The sequence below is a fragment of the Pygocentrus nattereri genome, chromosome 1, assembly GCF_015220715.1.
Source record: "Pygocentrus nattereri isolate fPygNat1 chromosome 1, fPygNat1.pri, whole genome shotgun sequence".
Lineage (NCBI taxonomy): Eukaryota > Metazoa > Chordata > Actinopteri > Characiformes > Serrasalmidae > Pygocentrus > Pygocentrus nattereri.
In genome coordinates, this window is record NC_051211.1 from 32035321 (window position 1) to 32060829 (window position 25509).

At 38.1% G+C, this 25509-nt stretch overlaps 1 protein-coding gene across 1 annotated transcript in view; it reads left to right on the top strand.

The window, feature by feature from the left end:
• Positions 1-25509, top strand: part of sema3c (sema domain, immunoglobulin domain (Ig), short basic domain, secreted, (semaphorin) 3C) — a 91203-nt gene that overhangs the window by 9916 nt on the left and 55778 nt on the right. The window contains exon 2 of the mRNA XM_017707585.2: positions 1225-1380. Within this exon, the coding sequence (XP_017563074.1) occupies positions 1263-1380 (118 nt within the window). The 5' untranslated portion in view covers positions 1225-1262. The remainder of the gene's footprint in view (positions 1-1224; positions 1381-25509) is intronic.

Below are 25509 nucleotides of genomic sequence, written 5' to 3' on the forward strand. Positions count from 1 at the left end.
CTATTGAAAAATGCTGGAGTATTTTTTAACATCAGCAAAAGTTCAGCTTTGGTCTCTTTTTTCGGTTTCTGATAGAAGCTGCAGGGTATTTTCCATTAACAACAGCCAAATGCCCCCACAAAGTGATAAACACACATGCTGTAGTATATTTATGAGGCAGATATTGTGGTTGTTCTCCAGTTTCCCTAAACAGAGAAAAGCAAAATTTCTTCATTTATTATTGATCTGTTATTGTAGCGTAATGGAACATAAGAGAGGGAAGAGTGTGTGTGCTCTTTGCTTCTTTTGTTCGAGGTCAGTAAACGCAGCTATTTCTTTGAACTGGGTTGGAGATTACGCATCCTTGCCTCATCATGATGCATATTACAAGACACTCTTTTGTAGAAAATGCATGCTGACACAACATGTGCTGTGTCCAGATGGTGATGGTGGACAGAAGCCTTAAACATCAATTGTTAGAAAGACTGAGCTTGCAGTGTTTCTGCCAAAATATTAATTAAACATGAAAGTTCTTTCTGTAAGAAATCTCGCTGAAAGACAGCAGAGCAGATGCGTTTCATTAGGAATTTAGGGGTCTGTGTTTGAAAGGGTTTTGATATAGCACTTTGCTAAAGATATGTCCTTACTTTAAGTGGCTTATGTGTATAGGAAAAGAAAAGCTAAACTTTTGAACTTTTAAGCTGCTTTTTTATAATCTTGATGGAGACATTCAGTTACACTGTGCTTCCTCTATGCGTGTCCCTCTTCTTCTTTTTCAGCACTTGCAGAGTCTGCACTTTTGCAAGCCTTATTTTTCAAAACACTTGATTTATATTATATTATTATTTATATAAGAATGTATAACTACATCATGAATTACATAGTTGCATAGACTTTTTCTCAAGCAATAACAAAAATAACGGCAAAACTAAAAAGGCCTGTTTTGTTTTCCGCAAAACAAGACTGTACACACAAAAATAACTTTTCATCAAATCAAATCATAGTAAAATATCTCCTTGTCTTCTTATATATAGTAATATGGTATGGAGCTAAAGTTTAGAATCTGTACTTGTTTCCATTAGATAAGCCCTACAAAGAATTCATAGAAAATTTTAAAAAGTGTTTGGTTTTCATCTGTAGTGAACATGATTTCTAAGAGTTAACTTGTATACTTTTGTGGTCTTCTTGTCTGAAGAGCAACATTTTGAACATTTCCTGATGTTCTGATTTGTGTTCTGTCTGCAGGTTTGCTGATCCAGGTGCATTTCCTCACCACTGGGGTCATGGGAAGATTGGTGGGGTCCATGATGGTAGGGCAGGTGGTTCATCAGCTCCTCCTCTTCATCACCTTCATCTCTGCTCTTTCTCCACCACAACCCAGAGTCTTCCTCCCCTTTCAAGGTAAGTTACTCATTTTTAGAATAAGTTCCTGCTGATGTGATGTTGTGTCTACATGGAATACCCTCACTGACCACTTTGTTAGAAACCCCTACCTTGTACTTCCACTCACTGGCCATTTTATGAGAAGCATCTACTTTGTTCTTCCACTCAGTGGCCACTTTATTAGAAACACCTACCTTGTACTTCTAGTCACTGGCTACTTTATTAGAAACACCTATCTTATAGATCCACTACATAGATGTAAAATTACAGTCTAGTAGTTCAATTTACCAGTACTCCTTTTACCCAGGACATGCTGTAAATGCATCAAACTGGCGGTTGGACAATTAAAAAAAAAAAATAGAATCAAAGTTCTCATGAAATAGAATGAAATCCAGCATTGCACTTCTATATCACCAGTTCACACAGTTTTCCCGCTTACCTTAAATATAGTCAATCAATCAAGACATCTTTAGCTTCTGAAGCTAAAGTAATGGAAGTCTAGTCGTGTATTAGTCTTATATTAGCACATTCAGGGCTATCACTATGTACAGTAGTATTCTGAGTAAACCTTTCTTTTAGTTACTCCCCGATATCATGAGATTGTTGCGTAGTGCTTCCCTTTGCCTTTCCTCTATGCCCTTTATCATGAGGTCACTACCCTTCTTAGAGTCACTTCCCCAGAGAAGTTTCTTTAGGCTTTTCTGAATATCCCCCTAGATGATCTCCACTAAACCAGCTGTGAAATGTGATGTCATCTATGTATCTCAGTAACAATCTAATGCAGCTGCCACTTGCTCCCTGCTGGGTGCTTTCCCATTAGTATGTGCTAATGTGGAACGAATGTCTCCAATTCGACAGCCGTCATTGTTTGGATCCATTTCGATCAGTTGGGGGCTATTTTCATTTCTCATTTGCTTCATGTGGTGAATAACACCTCTTATCATAGAAGCAAAGAAACTCTGGCTGGTACATTTATGACATGACTTTGATGTAAGTGAGGTTGTATAAAGAGGTATGAAAATTAGTTTAAACGAACATTAGATTGGGCCAGAAATGGGTGAGTTCATTATGATTTCCGTACAAAAACAACATTTAAATGACTCTCTCTGATCTCCACCATCACTCTCACCCACAGCAGAGAAGAGACACCTTAGAGGTTTAATCTGACACAGCTTTTGATTGATTAACCATTTCAGACCTACATGAAAATATCATTAAATGGAGTATAAAAAAATAAAATAAATGACTGCCAATGCTGGATTCATTATGGCATATCTTAAAACAAACTGCTGCATGAATTTTAAGTTTCTTTTCACAATGGTGGCCACACAGTTGCGTGACGTTATTGCGATGCTATGAATAATTGCTGCTCTAAACTACAATAGGACATTTTAGTCTATAAACAGCCACAATAAACACTTTTATGTACAAGCATTGAAGATATTAGTCCATACACAACCTTGATAAACATTACCATGCTCTTAAACAAGACATTAGTCAACAGTAAATAGTCCCTATAAACATGACTATGCATGAGAATAGATGTTAGTCCATAAAAAACCTCAACAAACATTTCTATACACTGGAATACAAGACATTACTCTTCTATTTAACATTATTTAACGTCATTAAACAGCCTCAAAAACACTTGACTGGGATATATTAATCCATAAAAACTTCAATAAACACTCCTATACATTAGAATATGAGATTTTAGTCCATAAACAATCTCAATAGAAATTTCTATGCTCTAGAATAGGAGACAGTCAGTAAACAATGTCTATAAACATGCCTGTAACATGTGCTACAGTTGAAGATATAGTCCATAAACAATGCCAACACATTCAAATACACTGACATAGTAAATATTAAACAGTAAACAATCTTGATAAACACTCTTACGCAATAGGAAACAATATTGCATAAACAGCATCAATAAACATTCCTATTCTGTAAAAAAGCAGATATTATTCCATAAACATCAATAAATGCTCCTATGCACTAGAATAGGCAATATTAATCTATAAGCATCCTCAATTAACCCTACTATGCACTTAAGGTGGAGATATGAGTCAATAAACAACATCAGTAAACACTCTTTTACAATACAATATGAGATTGACATCCATAAACAATACAGATGGTTGATGAAAGCTGATCTATATACAAAATCATAGAGCAGCAATGCAGCAGCTGAAGCAGGACATACTGTCTGCTTTTTCTACAGATGTATGTATGTGGCAGTTTGATAATGAAGCAGATGGTTCACATTACCAAACTAGAGCCTGATAGTTAGTCCAGTATGTCTGATTTCACAAGAAAAAATCTTTCAAATTCAAAGACCTGAGTAGCAGCCATGCTGCTTATCCGCATCAGGCTAATGTGTGTGCAGGTTTTCATTCACACAAAGCAGTAGCTCACATGATCAGCAGCCTGAAGACTGAAACCAACTGATTAAAGAAGTGGATTCAGGTGTGCACCAGCTCATTTTGAGTGAAAACCTGCTGTTACACCAGCCCTTTGCGGGTAAGATTGGACACCCTGCTTTAAAGATAATACGCTGCTTTGCCCATCTGGTCTGGATAGAGTTAAACAGTATTATTATTTGAAATGCATGTGGCTATCTCAGTATCCTGACTCAAATTGTCCCACCTTTGAGAAAGAAAATTCGTTACTCTGTTAAATTTTAACTAGCATGGAAAGTTACAGACCCCCAGCTCAGCTTCACTGAGGCCAGGCTTTGATACTGCCCTTTGTGAAAAGCTGCACCGACACGGATGGCTGGGTGAATTGGAAGTGATGAAGAAGGGAAAACTGCTGTTTTTTGGTGGTTCCCCCCGCCACTCTTCACAGTGCCCACAGTGTGGAGTCTGCTTTGATCTGTTTCCAGAGCTCCAGGAGAGACATATTAACACAGCTCAGATACTGCAAAAGAAGTTTGAAGTTTACTTTAAATATGAATGCACTGATAATGGTGTGTGTTGTATTTGTGCAGTTGAGAGAGCCTAGTCTACATCTTGGAGCATTTTCAATTTTGTATGAACTGACTCCTGAAAACAATCATCATCATAAACTTCTGAACAGTTGTGATTAGGGGGTAGAGGTAGTTATCAATATTGACTTTTTCACAGCTTTCTTCTGAAGTCCACACATAGATGTTTTAACTCCTTATAAATTGTGTTAGGAGATCTAAACAGTCATCATAGTGTTGATGCTTGGCTGGTGGTTCTTGTAGGAAGTCTGGGAATTATCTTTGTATCTTTGGTCTGTTCCCAGCTCAGTGAGGTTAACGAAGTTAGCACACCTGATGTGGGACCTAATAAGCTCATTCCCCACCAACTCTGAGCATGATTGTCTTCACTCACACAATGTTGAAAGTGAGACCGGCAGCACTTAGAGCTCTATAGAGAGCCTCAGTTAAAGTGAACTCTAATGGATGTTGAGTCTTCCACTTAATATACTAATAAAGTTTAACCAAAATGTAGCTGGCTAGGAGAGTTTGCTTATATGTAGTAGAATATGTGATACTAGTCTCAATGTATATTTCTATACACTAAAATAGGAAATATTAGTCAGTGTCACGATTGGCCAGTCCATGTGTTCATGTTTTGGTTTTGCCCATGTGCGTTTTTTGTTTTGGTTTAGTCCAGCCCCTTTTTTTGTAACTCCTCCCCTGATTGTCTCCACCTGTTTGTCTCCACCTGTTTTCCACCTGTCCCTCATTATCCCTGTTGTATTTAAGCCCTGTTTTTGCACGTTGTGTTTGCTGGTCTTTTGTATCGGTCTCTGTTTGATGTTATGGTCTATGTTTGATGTTTGCTTTGTCTGTGTAGTTAGTCTATTCTGGTTTATGTCATGTCTGTACCACAATCTATCCGTATTGGCTCATTGACCTTGGACTGGTCTGAACATGATCCTGGATTTGCCCTCAATAAAAGTCGCAAATTTTTACATAGCTCCTGACCATTAATTCTATTTTCTTTCCATAAATAGTTCACCTGACATGTCACCAAATGAATTTTTTCAGTTGAAAAACCGGATAATTAACAGATAATAACAGTTTTCAACATTTACAATTGCTTTTATGTACCAACAAGGTAGACATCACAGAACTTTGACTGTAAAAACACATCTTCATAGTGAATGGAAAGAACATTAGTAGTAGACTATTAGACTGTTTCTTGTATTAAGTTTCCTTTGTGACGGTTTCTGTTTTTGTCTGGGTGGAACATTTAATTCCTTTTTTACTGTTTACTGTCACTCACTTTTTATTACGTGCCTTTCCAGTCAGCACTGCTTTTCTTTTGCCTCATCCCTCCCTCTTTCTATTTTTCTCTTTTTATCATTTCCTGCTCTTCTTACTCTTTTTACATTTGTTTTCTCTCACTCTGGTGGTTTGGATTAGTGGCTCTTGTGTCAACAGAAATGACGGTTTTAGGAGTTTGGGGGCTTAGACGAAAGAAAAATCGACCAGACGGGGAGAAAAGGCTGTTCAGAGTTCCTCATTGGTTGTTGAAAAGCACCACGTTACCCTCTTCCTTCCCTGCTAATCTGGATGACCTACTTACCTAAAGTTCATGGTGATGACAGCCAGTTAAAGCTCAATGGGTGGCTTTGAGTGGAAAGCTGGTCCTGGGTCAGTTCAGACGTTTTTGGATACTATGACTAGTGCAGTAAAGTGCAGTAAAGTAGCAGTGCAGTAAAGCTATTGCCACATCAGAGTTCTTAACAGACGTCTGATTGAAGGGCCAGATGTGGATCCAATTAGTGTTTTTTTGTTTTTGGCTGAAGACATAGTTTAATGAAAAAAATTTTAATTAGCTTTAATGTACTTAATCATCCATCTTGGCTGACTGACTGCATTCGAGCTGAAGGTAAAATTGTGTAAATATTTTTTTTCTCAGTTTGTTCTCTGCTTCTTTATTTTTCATTGGAGCTATGAGGCTTATGCAGTTAGCGTATAATAAAAGTTTTTGCACACCAAGTAGTATCATGCAAACTGCATGCCTAACCCCTTAAATTTTCAAGGCCCAATGGTGAGCCCAAAATTCCTATGAATTACAAATACCTCAGCTTGTTTGCTATATAAATGTAACTTATTATTATAGTATTTATTATAATCATGTACAAGAAAGCTAAAAACAGTTGTTGCAGCTGTCTTGAAGCTTGAATTTCATTAGAATTGTTGTCCATTTTTATAGGCATGGTATAGTATCTCTTGTAGTCTCAGAAACCACATAAGCAAATCTATTTGAGATTACTTAAAGCTACACTATGTACAATTTGAATCTTTCTGGTGGAAATGTGTAATGACAGTGTGTGGAAGAACATTGTCTAATGTCAGTTGTGCTTCAGACACTTTTACAGAGTGGATGAATCCTCACATTTAAAGGGTATTAAAAGAGAACTAAGTCAAAACTTGGTAGACATTTCAGGATGCTACTTCTTTCAGTAAAAATCTTACATAGTGCAGCTTTAATTGCTTGAAGCAAGAGTGTGGCTGTTGCAGAGAAAAAGCTCTTTCCAGATCAGACTTCCAGTCTGTAAATGAATGACCAGATGTGGATTTTATCTGTCTGTCAGTTCTGGCTAAGCTGTGGTCTGCAAAAGACTTTAAGGAGTAGCGAGGAATCTCCAGAACAATCCATGGAAAGAAGAAGATGTAATGAATGAATATCCTCAAGGTGATGACTTTGTCTTTGCCAGTCTCCAACTTTGAAGATTTTGCAAGATGTGATTGGTGTATTGTCTTGGCGTTTGCTTTATCTCAGTGTGACATGCTGCAAAGCAGGTTGGAATACCAAACATGCATTCGGATGTATCTTTTGGGTAGGAAGAACGTAATTATAGCAATTACATGCACTTATGCCTGTTAATAGAACTTCAAAAGGTGACAGTAATTGTTTGCGACTGTCCAAAAACTTTAAAGTCTCCGAGCAGCTGAATAGGGGAAACTAATGCCCAACACGCCAGCTGTTCAAAACGTAAGTCCAAGCTTCAGTTAACGTTGCTTTATTCTGTATCAAAAATCAAGTATCCAAGCGTTAAAAACTTCAGCGTCCACAGACACCTACGATCCACAAACAGCTTAAAAGTCCAAAGGCAAGCAGTTCATAGGCAACGATCACATCGGTAATTTACAGCGTTTAACAGTCAGCAAAAAGTAGGCTTCCCCCATCACCCACTCACTACTCACTCTCACCTAGCAAGTGAACAGGTGATATTACAAATCATTACCGCCACCAACACCACGTGACCTAGATAGTGCATGTCATTACCCAGGTGCACACAAAACCTAAACCCAAGCCTACGCCTGTCTGCAACAGTAATCAAATATCTAGTAATTATAATATTAACACAAAACGCCATTATGATTGGAATACCAAAACATGCATTCAGATGTATCTTTTGAGTAGGAGGACATTGTTAAACAAACAAAGAAACAAAAAACATCCACCTCCATCACTAAAATATTCAGAGACAGGCTGCTTAAGACTACACAAAGTTCTGGTCATTTTTCCAGTAAATAACACAGATAATTACTGTAAAAAAATTCTCTGAGAAAAAGCTGGGCATGTATCTTCCAAAGTGCACCATTTTTACTGTTGTTTTTAAGCAATATATTTGATTAATACAAAGTTTCTGCCATAAGTTTACATCAGGCCCTTTCAAGGTACTGTTATCTATGAAAATGGACAATAGTACACAGCATAGATAAAAGCAGTAGCAGCCGTCTTGAAACTTGAATTTAGTCCATTTTTATAGTTAACATAATATCAGTATGTAATTTTTCCATATTTTTTTGTGCCAGATTGTAAGTGATAAACATGAAAATGTGTAAAAAAAAAAATACAAAATTAGAATACGTGCTTTCCAGGGGCATATTACCATGTATGTAATGTAATGATGTCATGTCCTGCAAAAAAAAAAAAAAAAAGCTGTTGTTGCTTAATTTTTGATTGTGATACACTTTTTTCCATTTCTAATTGCATGTATGTCACAGCTTATGGACCTTTGGCCTCCTTGACGCTCCCATAATCTTACAATAAGGAATTTTCTTTTTCAGACGAACTGTTACGCAAAAGATCACATGTCTATGCCGTATAGAATCTCTTATCACTTGTCATTTAGAAAGGCTGTGATCTTTTCTGGACAGATCTCTCTGGCCAGCTCTCCTGCATGCTGTTTGGGTTTTTGTAGAACGGCATATTCTGAAAATCTGACACATTATACTAAATTTATGTGTAAACGCATAATTTTTTTTCCGAAAAGACCATTTCCAACAAGGTTTTCACGACACTTCAGTTAGCACAGTTAGTAAACACTTTCTTTACTGAAGCTGAATGGAAAGAAGTTCTTCCAAATTCATAGAATATTACTAACAGATTCTGTTTCTCCAGCGTACTTCGACAAAGTTTTTGAAGTGTTTCAACATTTTTCAAATAAACTCCTTCAGATGGTCAGTGTCAAAAACCATATAAGCAAGTCTGTTTGAGATTAATGAGCAGAATGCTTTTTAGTGTGCCACTACGTTTTCATTACTTGTTAGCTACATTAGCCTTGTAGCTCTAGTGCAAAACTAAGGAGGCAAACTTTAGACATCAAACATTTATTGGCTGCTCAACTACATTTGGCCTAAGGGGAAAATTTAGTGTATTTATCTTTTCACTGAACTATTCCTTTACATTGTGGTCTGGAGAAGTCTTTAAGGGCAAAGAGAAAGGTGCAGAGCAATTCATGGAAGAGGGAAGATGTAATGGATGAATCTCAGCTTGGGATTACTTTGTGAGATCTCGAGAGATGTGATTTGTCTCTTGTCTTGACTTTGCTGTGTCTCACTTGAGTGAGGATAATCAAAAAACACATGCTGGTTACACTCGCGGTCTTTGGGGGTTGAGTGACTTGACAGATAGAACTGGCAATGTTTCAGATGTAGGATTTTGTTTTAACCATAATTTAAAGACATGATGTGAAACCCTTGATGGTAAATCTTTGGAAAAACAGACAAAAGTATGCCATATTCAAACAGTAGCAACTATCTTGAAGCTTTTATAGATAAAGTATGTCATATACTGTCAGAAACCACATAAGCAAGTCTACTTGAGATTATTTAAAAACTCCACACAGTTTGAAGCAAGTATATGATGCAGTTTACACAGTGCCAGTTTGCGTTAGTGTAACCTTCCATTGCTTCTTCGAGGCATTAACCTTGTAGATCCAGTGCAAAACTAAAGAAGCAAACTTTATTTCTTGAAATTTGTTGTGTCACATGTGGAATCGGGTGCCTGAATGCAGTGACAGAATGGAGATATTTCATACATCTCTTGTAGGGAGGCACATTGTCACTGGATGCAGTTTTTCATGTATTGGGTTTGGTTTCAACCATGATTTAAGGATACGCTGTTATGCCAGGAATATGGTAAAATTGGTCTTGCTTTGCTGGTTAGAAATCACAATGTTGGAGCAGACTTGTGTCATATATCTTCCTCAGCTGTGGAAAGCAGGAGACTTTCTGCAGAATTAGAGGTCTGTGAACCGGGCTGGAAATTCTCATCCATAAAACCGTGTCTGAAACTTCATTCTGTGGAAAGTGTTAGGAGCTCCTGGATAACTTCCAGCCCAAAAGATGAAAGACAGACAGAGCAGAGGGAATAGTGCAGCAAACTTAAAGACAGCAGGTGATTCAGTCTAGTCTAGAACCCCTTGAGCAGAAAGGCATGAGGCTGTGAGATTTCCTCCCACTCATAAAAAAGGACTATGATGATGGGGAAAAAAGAAGGAGTCAAAAAAAGGAAGAGGTGTCAGGTGAGTTAGCACCTGCAGACAATGCTTAGGATGGTCCAATTCAGTTTCCAACAGCTAAAACCTCTAAAATGATAGTGGTACCCATCTTACAAACCTAAATGCCTGTGATAAAATATGTTTTCTGGGCATTTTATCAAAAACACTTGTAGCTACACCTTGCTGATGTACAGTCAGAGGCTGTTTTAGCCACCTTTCATCAGTGGTCTGACAGAGCCATCATTGACTGAATATTTTTGGGTGGTGGAGCACTCTCCACCTAGTTGGGACACCCAACAACAAAAAATGAAATATACACTGTATCTGATACACTGATTTACCACAGCGTTTTTGTCTCCCTAGCTTGGCTTCATTGATATAGCTTGATGCAGTGTGTTGTTGCTGTTTTTGTTCTTGACATAAGGTTGGCATACATACATGACGTAACTCTCTTAGAGTAACTTCAGCTGTGCTACATTAGCTAGCACTTTAGGCCATGATGTTAACTTAGCTAGCTAGCAATGTTAAAATAGCTGAAGCTGGTGAACTTTCTGCTTAAGCCAGATGTTTTTTCCCCTCCAAACCTCAATTGCACAAAATAAAAATGTACAGTGTATATTTTCTTATTACACTCTAAATGTGTGTGGTACAATTTTCTGTACAGGCTGCGGCCTGTAATTGTACATATATGTGGTAGACCCAAAGGATAAGTGGAGCTCATAGAGTAATTGGAAGTACAAAGTAAGCATTTCTAATAAAGTGGACAGTGAGTGAAAGTATGAGGCAGGTTTTTCTAATAAAGTGGCCATTAAGTAGATGTACAAGGTTGGTGTTTCTAATAAAGTGGCCCATGAGTGGAAGTACAAGGAAGGGGTTTCTCATAAAGTGGCCAATGAGTGAACGTACAATGTAGGGGGTTCCAGTGAAGTAGCTGTGAAGGTACGTTCATGAGTGAACGTACAATGTAGGGAGTTCCAGTGAAGTAGCTTTGAAGGTAAACCTAGACGGGGCAGTCGTGGGCTGGAGGTTAGGGATCTGGCCCTGTGATCGGAAGGTCGCCGGTTTGATCCCCAGGACCGACAGCAAGACACCTAACCCCCAACTGCTCCCCGGGCGCCGTGGATAGGGCTGCCCACCACTCCGGGCAAGTGTGCTCACTGCCCCCTAGTGTGTGTATTCACTAGTGTGTTTGTGGTGTTTCACTTCACGGATGGGTTAAATGCGGAGGTGGAATTTCCCCGGTTGTGGGATCAAAAAAGTATCACTCACTTAGATAAGACAGAGCTGTGAAGGTCAAAACAGCCAAGTTTTCAACCAGTTTACTCCTATAATTTGACTCCAGGTCAGAGAGAATTCATTGTGCCAGACAAGAACATTCATGCTGCAGAAAGTTCTGCAGCTACATTCCAGATTTCTCACCTCGTAGGCCGTTCAGTCCACATCCTCACCAGCTTATGCAGTGTCATGATGACCCAAACACAATAATAAACTATGAAAGAGCTGAAACCACTGCAGCCTGACTGGAAAAATAAACGGCAGACAAAGGCTATACATCTCAGCAAAGCATGATATAATAAATAAAGGCTTATATATGGTAGAAAATAGAATATGAGCAACGAAGAATGAGCCATAGAATGACCAGATGTTTTCATATGATTGTTGTATTTTTATTTTATCCAATATTTAGTCTAGCCTTTTGTCCCATGTGCGTCATAATGCTTTTTTACCCCGAGGTGAAATTGTCATTAGTGAAGTGATATATTACTGTATTTTTTGGAAAGTAGTATACAGATAACGCCAGTACTTTTCAGGTCAACGTGATTTACATAAAAGAGAAAGAGACCAGTGCATTAACCCTGCTCATCACCTTTCTTTGGTCATCATCAACTGCAAATTGAATCAACTGTGTAAATACAGTCCCCAAAGCTAATTTAATTCACATGCAATAACAATTGAAGGCAGAGCAGTGAAAGGTGACACCCTTCCCAGATACCACAGAGTGGGTTTTTGAGACGCGGGGTCAAATATTTTTCAGCCATCATGCGTGTTGTTTTCTACGTTGAGCGGGTTGTTTTGGATTTGGCTTCCACCAGAAATGTGAGGCATTCTTGGCATTCATTGTGAACGATCCCTCCACTGTTGTAGGACACAAACACACATTGAGAGTTTCACAATTTGCCACTTCAGAGCATTTCTCTCATGTGAGACCAGCCAAAGTTAAGCCTTTCTGGCTCTTTCTCAATAAATCCAAAAGGCTGTTTGTACGCAATGTGATGCATCTGTCTGAAGGTGACAATTTAATATTTTGATTCAACGATGTTGGAATATCACAATGGATTATAATGGATTATAATAATATTCAATAAAGTATGCCCTGATTTTTTGGGGCCAAAATGAAATTCTCTGGCTATTTTCAAACATAAAAATCAGAAAGCTTGGTGTGTTTTTATTGTTTATATTCCGCTACTGTGTAGGTACTTCAGTTACATTTGTGTATTCATTGTCTTTTAAACAAAATTGTATAGCAAAAATAGTTGAATTCTGATTCTGAAGTGAATTGAACAGAGTTAAATTGAATTGTGAAGAAATTTGAGATTTCATGACGCATTGTGTCATTTCTGAAAGCATCATAACAGAATCAAATCATTTTGAATAATATTCATTTTGACTAAAATAAAACTCAGGCTACTGTAAATCCTAAAATCCAGAACAAAGTTGTTGTACAGATTATTTATTATGTACTTTTAATGATAATTCTGAAAAGTAATGTAATGAATCATAATGGAATTGAATCATTTTGAGATCACGTCTAGACAAAAGTATCAGCTCACAACTCCTGCATAAACTCTTCATCCATATTTACAAAGTGATGGTTAGAGGTTAACTGAGTGTCGTGAGTTTGGAGTCTCTGCAGGCCTTATTTAGCTTTGTGTTAGTGTTGGTGGAATAAACTGAAAGCTGATGCATGGAGTGATGAGAGAGGGCTTTATTGTGTTAATGCTGATGCAGCACTGCAGTGTTAGTGTGTGCATGTGTGACTGTATCTGTGTTGAAACTTTATATTTAAACATTGTGCTGAACGTTTAGGCCTGTGGTTGCGGTTCTAAAAGGGAAATTGAATGTAACTAATATGAATGCTGGCAAGCACACCTCACTTACTATGGGCACACACTCATCTGTGTGTGTGTGTGTGTAACTGCTGCTGTGTGTATTGCAGTGGTCTTCAATGCTCCTGGAGATCTAAGATCCTCCAGGTTTCCTCACCAACGTAAATCATGCCTCAATTAGCTAATCCAGGTCTTCTGAAGGTGAAAATGAAATGGATCAGGTTGATTTTATTGGGGTTGGAGCTAAAATCATGAGGTAGATTCCAGGAGCAGTGTTAGTGACTACTGGTGTGTTGGATAGAGATGGTACTGATCTATCTATCTATCTATCTATCTATCTATCTATCTATCTATCTATCTATCTATCTATCTATCTATCTATCTATCTATCTATCTATCTATCTATCTATCTATCTATCATATTAGGAAAGAAAAAGTGGGTTCATGATGTGTCTAGTTTTGGTCTGTGTTAGTATTTGTGTAAAAGCCGCCCCCCCCACACACACCTTAACCTTAATAATCAAAAGATCTGCCTGATCTGCTTAATCCTCTTTTACATTTTCTAATAAAAGCTGCAGTTTTGGGAAAAAATAAAAACAGTTTCCCTCATAGAGAACAGACTAATGTCCTTATAACTACAAAGTGTTTTCACTCGGTGTCAACAGGTTTGAGGCTACACTTTTGACATTTATTCCATTTGTTTTGATGTCATAAATAACAAAAACATGGCAGAAATGTTTTTTTTTTCTTTCCACAAACAGACTGTACCCACAATAACCTTTCTTCAAATTCAGATCATCCTGGGGGATTTGGTCCCCACAAAGTGCTAAATACACTGACACACTTGATTGCAGTGTTTGTGTGTGGAGTATGAGTGTGTATGTGGTGAGGTTTGAGGCTGTACTTTAAGCTGAATCATATAGTTTATAGTTCCTGAGGTCAGCTTTGCCCTGCACTGCCGAGGAAGGTTCAGCCTTCAAACATTTTAGTGGAAATTCTCCTCATGCTTCGGGAACCCTCGAAAAAGCCCCGTCCTGCTTTCTGATTTTGATCTTAATCACAGCCCTCCACGTTTTCAGTGGAAAAATCTGACCTAACATTTACTTGGACCCGGCTGTGGCCAAGGTAAAACATTCTCCAGATTCTTCGCCACGGAGATCAGCCCGAGGTTTAGAGCCATACAATCTCTGCCAAGGCCTCAGTACTGCAGAGTAACATCCCAGACATTAAACCTCATCCAAAGGCACAGTGATTACATTTGTCTTTCAGACACTGAAGTCACGTTTCACAGAAATTAGACAGACAAGATTAAAATTGTGATGAAAATAAGATATTGACCTACATTTGATCAGACATTCTTCAGGGTCTAATAGGCGACTGTTATTTTGCCTAGAATTATAATGTCATATATAATTAAAAATGTAATGGGTGGTTTGTCTTTCTACAAAATGAGACTTTGTACACACAAAACAATAACTTTTCATCAAATTCTTATCATGATAAATTATCTCTTCATTTACTTATGAACACACACAAGGAATGGATTGAACATTTAGAATATGCTCTTTCCACATAAATTCTTCTCTTGTTTCCTTTTGAAATACTAAAGTATTTCAGGGAGAAATAAATAACATGCTTTTTTTGTTGATAGAGAGGACTGGGATTTATAACAAAGGCTTTATTGCTTAAAATATGTGAAACTAAATTTCACCTGTGATGCGTAAAGAAAAGCTATTTTTGTCAATTTGTCATTGACCAGAGGAGGGTGGGTTCCCTTTTGAGTCTTGGTTCTTCTCAAGGTTTCTTCCTTCTGCTTTTAGGGAGTTTTTTTCTTGCCACTGTCGCCATTGACAGCGCTCATGGGGGCTTGGACCTGGATTTTTCTGAAAAGCTGCTTTGTGACAACACCTGTTGTAAAATGTGCTATATAAATAAACTTTGGCTTTAATTTGACTTTACATTGTATGAGAATTTCATAATGAATGGACTAATGGTTTAATATGTCTTAAAATGAAATCTTGTTATATTGACTTGCATTATACCGTAAGAATGTTTTATCATCAAGTTTTGTTGCAAATTTGATAATAGCTAGGTAAGTAAATACAATTAATAGTTAATAATCATGCTAAATGCAAAGACATAGCCAAGGGCTAGCCAGGGGTGGCTGGTCACCCCAGTTATGGAAAGAGAGCCAACCATCATCATAGCTACACACCTGGTGAAATAAACCATAAAATGTTATATGTGGTTTTAAAGTGTTAAATGTCGTTTTAAAATCTGTCAACTTCCATAGAAATGATGTACGGCAATTATTATGTCATGTTAAGCAATCTGTGATTAACTGTGTCAAAGTTTCACAGTGAAAAGTCAGCCTGAGGGGTTAATGGCTTCTCCTTTTAACCAGCAGACAGCTAACAGCAGGTCATAAGGTCATTTTAAGGTCGATGCATGGTCAAGACAAGGTCAACCCTGGGTCAGTGTTAAGCGTGAAAGAGAAATGAAGAAAATGAGTGCAGGAGTGAAAGATAACACCAATGGTGTTGCATTATTTATTTCCTAGCAACCATATTAATTTTCCACCCAAGGCTGTTTTTATGGACATTAGATATGTGAAAAGATTAACTAATGGAATGGAAACAACAGCACAGACACGCATACACGTTATGTCCCAAAGCTAGGGGGAATTCCAGTCCACTACAAACCCCAGGCTTGTCCAAGCTGTCAACATACCGACATGCCAAAACATACAAATTACCATTTTGTGCATGTGTGTGTGTTTGTGTATGCGTTTCTGCAGGCATGTGTGCGGACCTTTGCGGTGCTAACTGATTGAGTTAAAGCACAGAGATTCTCTATTGAGCTAGAGAAAAGACTGTAGAGCCTGAGGCAGTCTCACTTTCACTCTCCTTCACTCTCTGTCTTTCTCTCTCATTATTTCTCTCTTTTTTCTCTTTAATTACTCTTTGTTGAGTTTTGTGCAGAGTTGAGTTTTGAGTTGTGTACATTGTCAGGTACAGCACAAACCAAGCAACCTAAACATAGACAAAATGAGAAATACCCAAGCAAGCTGACAATATAAAAGCTGTGACTTAACATAAACTTAATACAATTCTTATAATATGTAGGCAACAGTGCCATGAAATCCAACAGCCCCCCAAAATAAAAAAAAGTTACAATTATTTGTTAGTCATATTTTGCTTGTTGTCACTGTTGTTTATTATTTTTTAGTCATTTCAAAGTCTCTACAGATGGTGTTGGTGTCACAGCAGAGGCTTTCTGCTTCTGTTGTATTGCTGTTGAATATGGAGTGGGTTGTGTTTCCAAGTGTTTTCAAACCTGTAGTGGAGGAGTTCTTGGAAGTTGTATTCCCTCTTGATACTTGACATAAACAGGGATTACAAATCACTTGTCTAATGTCCCTTGTTGAAACTTAGAAATGGTTCCATATGGCTGATGTTTTCATTTGGCTGCTGCTCTATTAACACATTAGTGCTGATCATTTTTAGCCATTTTGTACTATTTTGTACCATTTTCAGCCACACACTTTTGATGGCCAAAATTCCAGGGCTTCCCTTCATATAGGAATACTAGAGGAGACATCAGCCCCCGTCTTCCATCCATACCAGGCCTTCTACACCCATGTGTATGCTTGAGCATTCTCAGTGCCAAGATTCTAAAAAAGGATCCCACACTTTATAAAACCTGAAAGGGAAACTAGTAACAATTTATATTTACTACAAAACTGATGGCCTTTATCTGACCTTTATCAGTCATATATATTTCTGTCACAGTCTAACATTATTTTCAATGCACATCTTACAAATCTTAGGGAGGAGCTTGTCTCTAATACCAAGCAACATCTTTCAATGTCAGTTGACAATGAAGAGACAGAAATAGCTAGATTCTTTAAGTATGACCAACCAGAATAGTCTAGATAGTCTGGTCTCAAAAGCAATGATTAAAGGTTCCCTCTGTGTTGTAACATTTATTACACAGGTTGGATAAATTAGGGTTTATTCTGGATCAGGATATTGGATTTATATATAAATGATACAATAATTTCAACTGCATTTCCCAAGCTAAATGAGAGACTAAACATTATGAGAGTGGCCAGATACATTATAAAGGAGGAGACAGGCCCATTTCAATTTCAATAAATTAAATTTAATTTCAATAAAAAGAACCAATGAGCTTGATGTTTAAACTGAAAGTGCAAAAAGACCTCATTGTGGAGATATGTGCATTGGTTAGAACAAGCTCAGAAATCATAATTCTTGGGCATTATTTGAGCCAAACATGTGCATTATTTGCTACAAACTATTTATACTGTTTTTGCCAGGTTTTATCAGTGATGAATGAATGATTCAAATGAATTGCTTTTAAAACATAAATTTAACTTTTAGTTTCAGTTTTATATTTCTCTCCCCATTGTAAGAGATAAGAGTCTGGCCATATGACTGCAAAAAACTGCCCTTGGGCTTTGCAAAGATGGCCGTAGAATGGGCAGACTTTTGCATAAGGACTTTGGAGCTTTCCACACATCCTTCCTATCAGCAGTTTCAAGTACAACCCCAATTCCAATGAAGTTGGGATGTTGTGTAAAAAATTAAATAAAAACAGAATACGATGATTTGCAAATTCTTTTCAACCTATATTCAATTGAATACACTACAAAGACAAGATATTTAATGTTCAAATGGATAAACTTTGTTTTTTGCAAATATTCACTCATTTTGAATTTGATGCCTGCAACACGTTCCAAAGAAGTTGGAACAGGGGCAACAAAAGACTGGGAAAATTGAGGAATGCTCAAAAACACCTGCTTGGTTCATTCCACAGGTGAACAGGTTAATTAGAAACAGGTGAGTGTCATGATTGGGTATAAAGGCAGCATCCCTGAAAGGCTCAATCATTCACAAGCAAGGATGTGAACAACTGCATGAGCAAATAGTCCAACAGTTTAAGAACATTGGAAATTTTTTCAGAGAAACTTTTTAATGCAACTGCATTAAAAACCGACATCATTCTGTAACAGATATTACCACATGGGCTCAGGAACATTTCAGAAAACCACTGTCAGTGAACACAGTTCGTCGCTCCATCAAGTGCTAGTTAAAACTCTGCCATGCAAAGCGAAAGTCATATATCAACAACACCCAGAAACGCCGCCGGCTTCTCTGGGCCCGAGCTCATCTGAGATGGACTGACGCAAAGTGGAAAAGTGTTCTGTGGTCTGACGAGTCTACATTTCAAATTGTTTTTGGAAATCATGGACGTTGTGTCCTCCGGGCCAAAGAAGAAAAGGACTGTCTGGATTGTTACCAGCGCAAAGTACATAAGCCAGCATCTCTGATGGTGTGGGGGTGTGTTAGTGCCCATGGCATGGGTAACTTGCACATCTGTGAAGGCACCATTAATGCTGAAAGGTACATGCAGGTTTTGGAGCAACATATGCTGCCATCCAAGCAACGACTTTTTCAGGGATGTTCCTGCTTATTTCAGCAACACAATGCCAAGCCACGTTCTGCACATGTTACAACAGCGTGGCTTTGTAGTAAAAGACAAAAAGTTTCAAGTTTACATTTTTTTCCATCTCACTATTTAACAGCTTTATTTGAGTCATACTAATAGCATTAATAATTTATTGCGCTTATGCATCATTAACATATTATCTTTTGACAACTTTCACTAGTTATCTTTAATAATAAGGATAATAATTGTTAAGGAGAACTTGGGCTGTGACAGAATTTGAGATTGGGAAGAGTCCTGAGATGCAGCCTTTTGGCCAAATTATGTAGACTTGGGGTCTTCAGTGAACCTCTCAAGAATAAGTCGAAGTGAAGTAGCCAATTTGTAGCTTTTCAAACATGGAGCTGCAAGTCTGCCAAGACCAGTAGGAAGTGATAAGTAACTGTATATCAGCCGAGGCTTCTCTCTCCACCAAATAAAAGACTTAACTGCATGGTCTCTGTACCCCCTCCCCTCTCCCTCTCTCACTTTATCCTCCATCTTTCCATCTTGACAATTTCTCTCTCGACTTTGTGACCTGTGTAGGCGTCAGCTGCATTTATCTTTGTTGAAAACACAATCAATCTGCATCGATACTGAACACACAATGCTCTTCTGCTTCTGAAGGTCAGATGGATTTGAATTTGGCTTCTTCACTGCCCTATTGATTTCAGAGTGCTTGGAAAACAGCTTTTTCCCAACAATATTTCCCAATGTTCTCCAGTCTTTGTTGAAGTATAAACTTCAGTTTGAGGTTTTGAGGTAATTTTGTATATAAAGCATTCTAGCTGTTTGTTATATGTGACAGCGACATATTTTTTCAGTAAACCTGTGTCGTTCCACTCACTACAGGTTGCTAGGTAACCACAGTTACCACTTTATTAAGTGCATCTACTTTGCATCTACACTCTTTGTTCATTTTATCAGTTTCATTTACCACATAGGTGCATGTTCTACAATTACAGATTTTAGGCCATTTGTTTCTATATTTTACATATGCATAATTTGTTAGCTTTCCTTCACCTCCACAGAACGACCACTGATCAGGTTTTAGATGTCTGGAGCATGATTCTTGCATGATGAGACATGCAGTGGTAGTGACATTGAAATATCTCCAAAATAGTAACTTTACAGGAGAGGGCAAAAACCTTCCTTACTTTCAATGTAAGTTAATGGAAAAAGTTTTTATTCTAAGCAATTTTGGAGATTTCTATTTGTCCAATCATCATGAAATTTTCACTGTAAAGGTCAGCTGCTGAACTCAAATGATGTAAAAAACGTAAAAATTAAAAAAACACAATGTTTTTAAACACTGTACACTTACTGTTCACTCTGTTAAGACACATTTACCTTGTTGGTCCACCTTGTAGATGCAAAGTTAGAGATGTGATAGCTCATTCATTGCTGCACAGTTTGTGTTAATCATCCTCTAGTCCAGGGATCACCTACCAATGGCTCTGACCCTTTTACTGCCCTGTTGCAGCCCCACAGCAGAATTATTTTTAGGTAAAAGTGAATGGATATACGCTGGATTTAATGTAGCTTATATCTGCTAATTCACCAACCTTTAATTCTGGCAATTGACATAAGACTGCAAGTCACCATAGCAATGCAGACAACAATCTTGTCTAGGTAGACCTTACGAAACGACAAAGGAAGAGATTTAACAATTTAACACGAGCGTCAATGATTTGGAAACAAATGGCCTCATTTGCGTTTGTGAGCACTACAGCTGGTTTCTTGATATGCTTAATCTGCAACAAGAAACTGTCAAACAATATAAAGTCACAAAGCTAAAGTCAGCTACTTGTTCTCCAGCTTTTTGTTTGAATTTTCTTGTTCCACCTTAAACAGTGCCTAAGGTAGAGCAGGAAAGAGAGGCTTTGTAAAACGTTAAGGATTGAGAGATATTTTACAAGAAACTATAGTTTTATGGAAAAGTTTCCTGACTGAGATGTGAGAAAACTGACTACAGCTGAGCTAAGTTTACATTTTGCATTTATATTACTTTTTTTAGCTTATAATGGGACATTAGCCCATACTGAGATATATTTACAGCTAAGATGGTAAAATGGACATCAAATACAGTGGCTGCCAAGGTTGTTTGGTTTTTGTTGAAAAGAGAAAATGGCTCTTCTTAACAGTTGGGTTGTCAACCCCTGCTCTAGTCCATCATCAATAGTTGGTTTCTGGCCACAAAATGCTATTGGCTGGACGTTTATCCCATCACTGTGCATGAAGTGTTTGACGACATCTAGCTTTTCAAGACATTTTAGAAAATTAGCTTGTTTTCTTTGTTGGTTATTATGTTGAATAGCAAACTAAAGCCAAAGGCCATGCATTTCATCCCCTTATTGTGATGTCAGCAGTCATAAGCCCTCAAAATGTTCAGATGTCTAAAACACCTTTCGGCAAGAAGAGTTTGGGAAAAAATAAAAACTTTAACTTCATTATTTAGCCAATTTGTCAAGGAGGACACTTTGATAAACATGAAGCTACAGTGTTGATATTAAGTATAGCCAAAGGATCATAGCTGCTATATGATCACTAAACTTTAACAGGGACTTTTTCTTACTTATCTGTGACAGCATAACAAAAGCAACAGGAATTTTGTGGTCTGAGAACAAAATGCTTTCACTTGTATAAAATGTAAAAGCTTTATACAGAAAAAGTAGTTTCCCTGTGGCTATTGCTATCATGAAGAGAGGAAATATTGGAACAGTGGAAAAGGGTCGGGGGTAGTCATTACTGGATCTCATTCAAGGACCCATTCAATCTTAAATGGTCTTGTAGTCTAGAAGATGGATTGCAATCGTCTTTTAGTCTAAATGTCTGGGTTTATTTTCACTATAAGTATTCCCGCCTTTAAACTGGAGCAACCACAACATCTGCCACTGCTGTACATACACATTTCTCTCACATTTAGACATCTAAACATCCTCTGGGCCTGCCAAAAGGGAAGAACGGAGAATATCACCTTACCCTGAAATAACCGCAGGCTAACAGCCTCATGCCATCCAAATGCCTGAATCTGCTGTAATAAGCGGAAATCAGTTTAAAGGACTTGGCCAGTGAAACAGAGGGAGCTACTAGAACAATAACCCACTGATTTAGTTCCTGCAGGGGTGCAGCACTGCACGTTTGAGCGTTTTATAGAAAGTTAGCCCAACTCACCCTTTCATTCAGGGCTGGACCTGCATTTCTGAATAGTTTCTTTGGGAAAATGTCTGTTTAGGTAGAACTTTTAATATTTTGTAGAATATTTTAAATATTTAAATATTCTACTTCTTCTTATTATTACTATTAGTATAACTTGATGCTAATTATTACTATTAGCATCAAGCATGTAGGTTTAAGGAGACATATATAATAAGAGTTCAATACATAATTTTACAGAATGAAATGTATATTTTTGCTCTTTTGTTTTTAAATATTTGAATAATCAATTGTGCTTCATGCAATATTCATTGCAGGGACAATTATATTCACTATTTATATTTAATACAATTTGAGATCACAATGTCATGAAAGTGTGCCATATGAATAAATTTGCTGCGAACAAATCTGAAAAATTGGGATAAGATTGTGAAGCACTGAGCAAACAGCCTTGACTTCCTTTTGCCTGTATGTGCTAGAGCACCCAATGCCATCAGCCCTACTTAGTAGAGCCTATTTTACATACAAGTCAGTCATTTTCTTCTGGAGCGTCGCTCAGGCCATGGTAAGGTCAAAGGTCGCGGGTTGCCTAGCAGGAGTTGGTGACAAGTGAAGAGGAGGCCAGGTGCTAATTGGGGCGCTGTGATCGTTACGGTAAGGGAAAGGTAGCGGGTAGAGTTTCAGCTCCAGCAGGGGCAATTACACACCAGCATGTAAATACAGCACTGTAACTGAACCTGCAAAGAGAGAGAGGGAGAGAGAGAGAGAGAGAGAGAGAAGGGTAAAGGTTAGTGAGAGATGAACACAGCTTTGCTATCGGTTTTAGCTGCTTTGTGGAAACAGAACTACACTGCCTGTCAAATGTTTGGGAACATGATTTTTATTTGAGTAATGTTTGATTTTCACTGTGACTCTTTAATACGGTAAGTAAAACTCCTGCAGATGGCTTAGCAATCAAAAGCAGCTGTGAGCTAATCCTTTGGGTATATTTATCTTCAGCACTCATCTTCATGTTCATCAAAGTGTCTTCCGTAATATGAAGAACAGGTTTTGCAATAAAGATTATTTGATAGCTCTCTTTTCCAAGCAAGTGATATAAAAAAAAAACACACAATTCACTGTAGCACTGTCACTTATATTTACACTAAATACATGTGATTAGACTTCAATATGTGAAGTTCTTGCAAACTGGCAGAGAAAACATGCTCGTTTACATGATATATTGCACTTAGGAGTTTGTGTAAGTTCTCCAATAGAGCTTTATAAAAGCACTTTAGAAAAAAAACACCCTGTCATTTGAGAGTGGGTGTGTCCACAGCATAAGCCGCACCGACCCATGCGCCCAGATGCCTAGCTTTGATCATTGTCATGAACAATGATAAATAAGAGCGCGAGACACAGCTTTGCATTTTTTATACACTTTTCTGAATGTTTTTTTTTTCCTATACAGTTGCCCTCGTTCGTTTGGAGCTATGAGGCTAACGTTGTTAACGTGTAATGGAAGCTTATACCTTAACAATTACCATTGTGCAAACTGCATGCCTAAGTCATCACACAGATGGTGTCCTAGGTTAAAGGTGTCAGTGCAGATCTTGCTGACACGTCTTGGTCTCCAGAGGGAAGGAGGTCAACCTTGATGGCTTTCTCAGTGGATTTGACAACACACAGAAGGTTGACCTTGCCTAAATAGACATCACATAAAGCAGGATGGGTTTAATGATTTTAGCACAATGTTCTAGATGTTGGGGACAGAGACTGTGGAGGTCAATGTGATATTAAATGAAGGACCTGATTGAAAAGAGTGACATTAGTGTGAAATGTCTTGTATGTAGTTTCTCTTATTTGTAAGGTCTCTGTACTTCCAATCCAATGCATGTTTTTCACTAAAAGAATCCTGACAAATGTCCAATTTGTTATGCCCATGGCAAAAGAGCAATACTTTTGTCTGACAGATTCTTGCACAATTGAGAACAATAGAAGTCTCTGTGAAGATATTTTTTTTTTTTCATTTTAAGACCAGAGGTGAAGAAAGCCCCATTTAAAGACTTTAGTTTTGTTGTCTAATATGTTGTACAGTCTCTTTATCTGCAGTGTCAATCGCTATGAGCCTGTCAGCACACAGCTTTACCTGCACAATCATGTGAAAATGAGCTGTTTAATCAGTCAGTAAGTCGTAACTTGTCCAGAGATTTTCAGAAATAAAACTTGATTTGATGGATTTTGTAGAGTGTTCAGAATTTGTTTGGAATTGGTGCCTGTTTGTTTTTCATCACGCATGCTGTGCGTGAAGACCTCTAGTCTGTGTTTGTGAATACTCTCAAACTAGATGTGCGTGTTTGTGTTGCAGAATCTGGCATAGGAATGTGGGTAATGTCAAGTGGACAGACAGTCTGACGACTCTGTCGCCTCACTCATTTCGCCCTGTGTGGTCCAGCAGCGTTCCTGATATCCTAACCGTCCCTCGGGGTTCACCTGATCAAATGATATTTTCTCTGCCAGTAAAATATTACCTGCCAATCACCCAATCCCTCCCTCTGTCTGTCTTGCTACTGAGCCAGGACAGGGGTCTTTGTGCACATGAGTAAGTGAGAATGTTTAGGTTGCCTGGACAGAGCCTGAGGGTCTAACAGTATGCGTGAAATCACTTACACACTGTATTACGAGAGTGTAGCCATGCGAAACGAGGCCAACAAACCATGCTTTTGTCCAACTAACGCCTAGTGGCATTTGGCAGAGGCTTAAAGTCAAGTCTTTATGGTGCGACCCCTCTCAATCTTGAGAGAAAACACGGATTTTGGGCATCTTTAAGACCCTACTTAAATATTTGTCAAGGCTGGTGACTGGACTCCGCCCCCCACCAGTCTCCCTTGGAGACAGCTATCATCAAACGGGCTAACTTGTTGAAAGGAACAAAAAGCCTAATTTGCATAAAGTAAATTTATTCGTATGCCCTTTTGTGACACAGCCAATGGGAGGGGGAGTCTGTAATTGGAGGCTGGCCCAGGCATGGAAAGTTAATCGAGTTTGGAAGACTTTGGATTTTTTTGGGGCTTTAAATGGAAAACAGCTTCTCTCACCAGGAGCTTGCAATCAAACGCCGGCATGCTGTGTTTGCAGCTATAGCCTTCATGTTTTTATGAAGTTCCTCATTAAATGGCAAAGTTTCTTTGCTCTCTCTACAATTAGGGGCCCATTGCTCTTAATTCTGGAGTCCTTCATCACAGTTTGAATGGGCTGAAACTCAGTAAATCAGTGCACATCAACAAATGTCATCCACACTATGGATCACTAACTTAAAGTGAAAAATCTAATTTCTGCATTTCTTTCTCACTCCGGAAGTAGTTAATCAACCAAGACAAGCTTGGTGTCCAAAGTTTGTTTCTGTAGTTTTGTATTCAAAGTGAGAGGCTAATGTAGCTAACAAGAAAAGAAAGCATATAATCGACCAATTAGCACTGTGCAAACTGCATGCCTATATCATCACACACTCTTCTCAACTTTAACCTCCAAAATGTACACTAAAAGTTGTAGACTGCAGCATTATCCAGTGATGCTGGGTCAGGTTAGTTCATGTGACTGTGATACTCAGGATCAT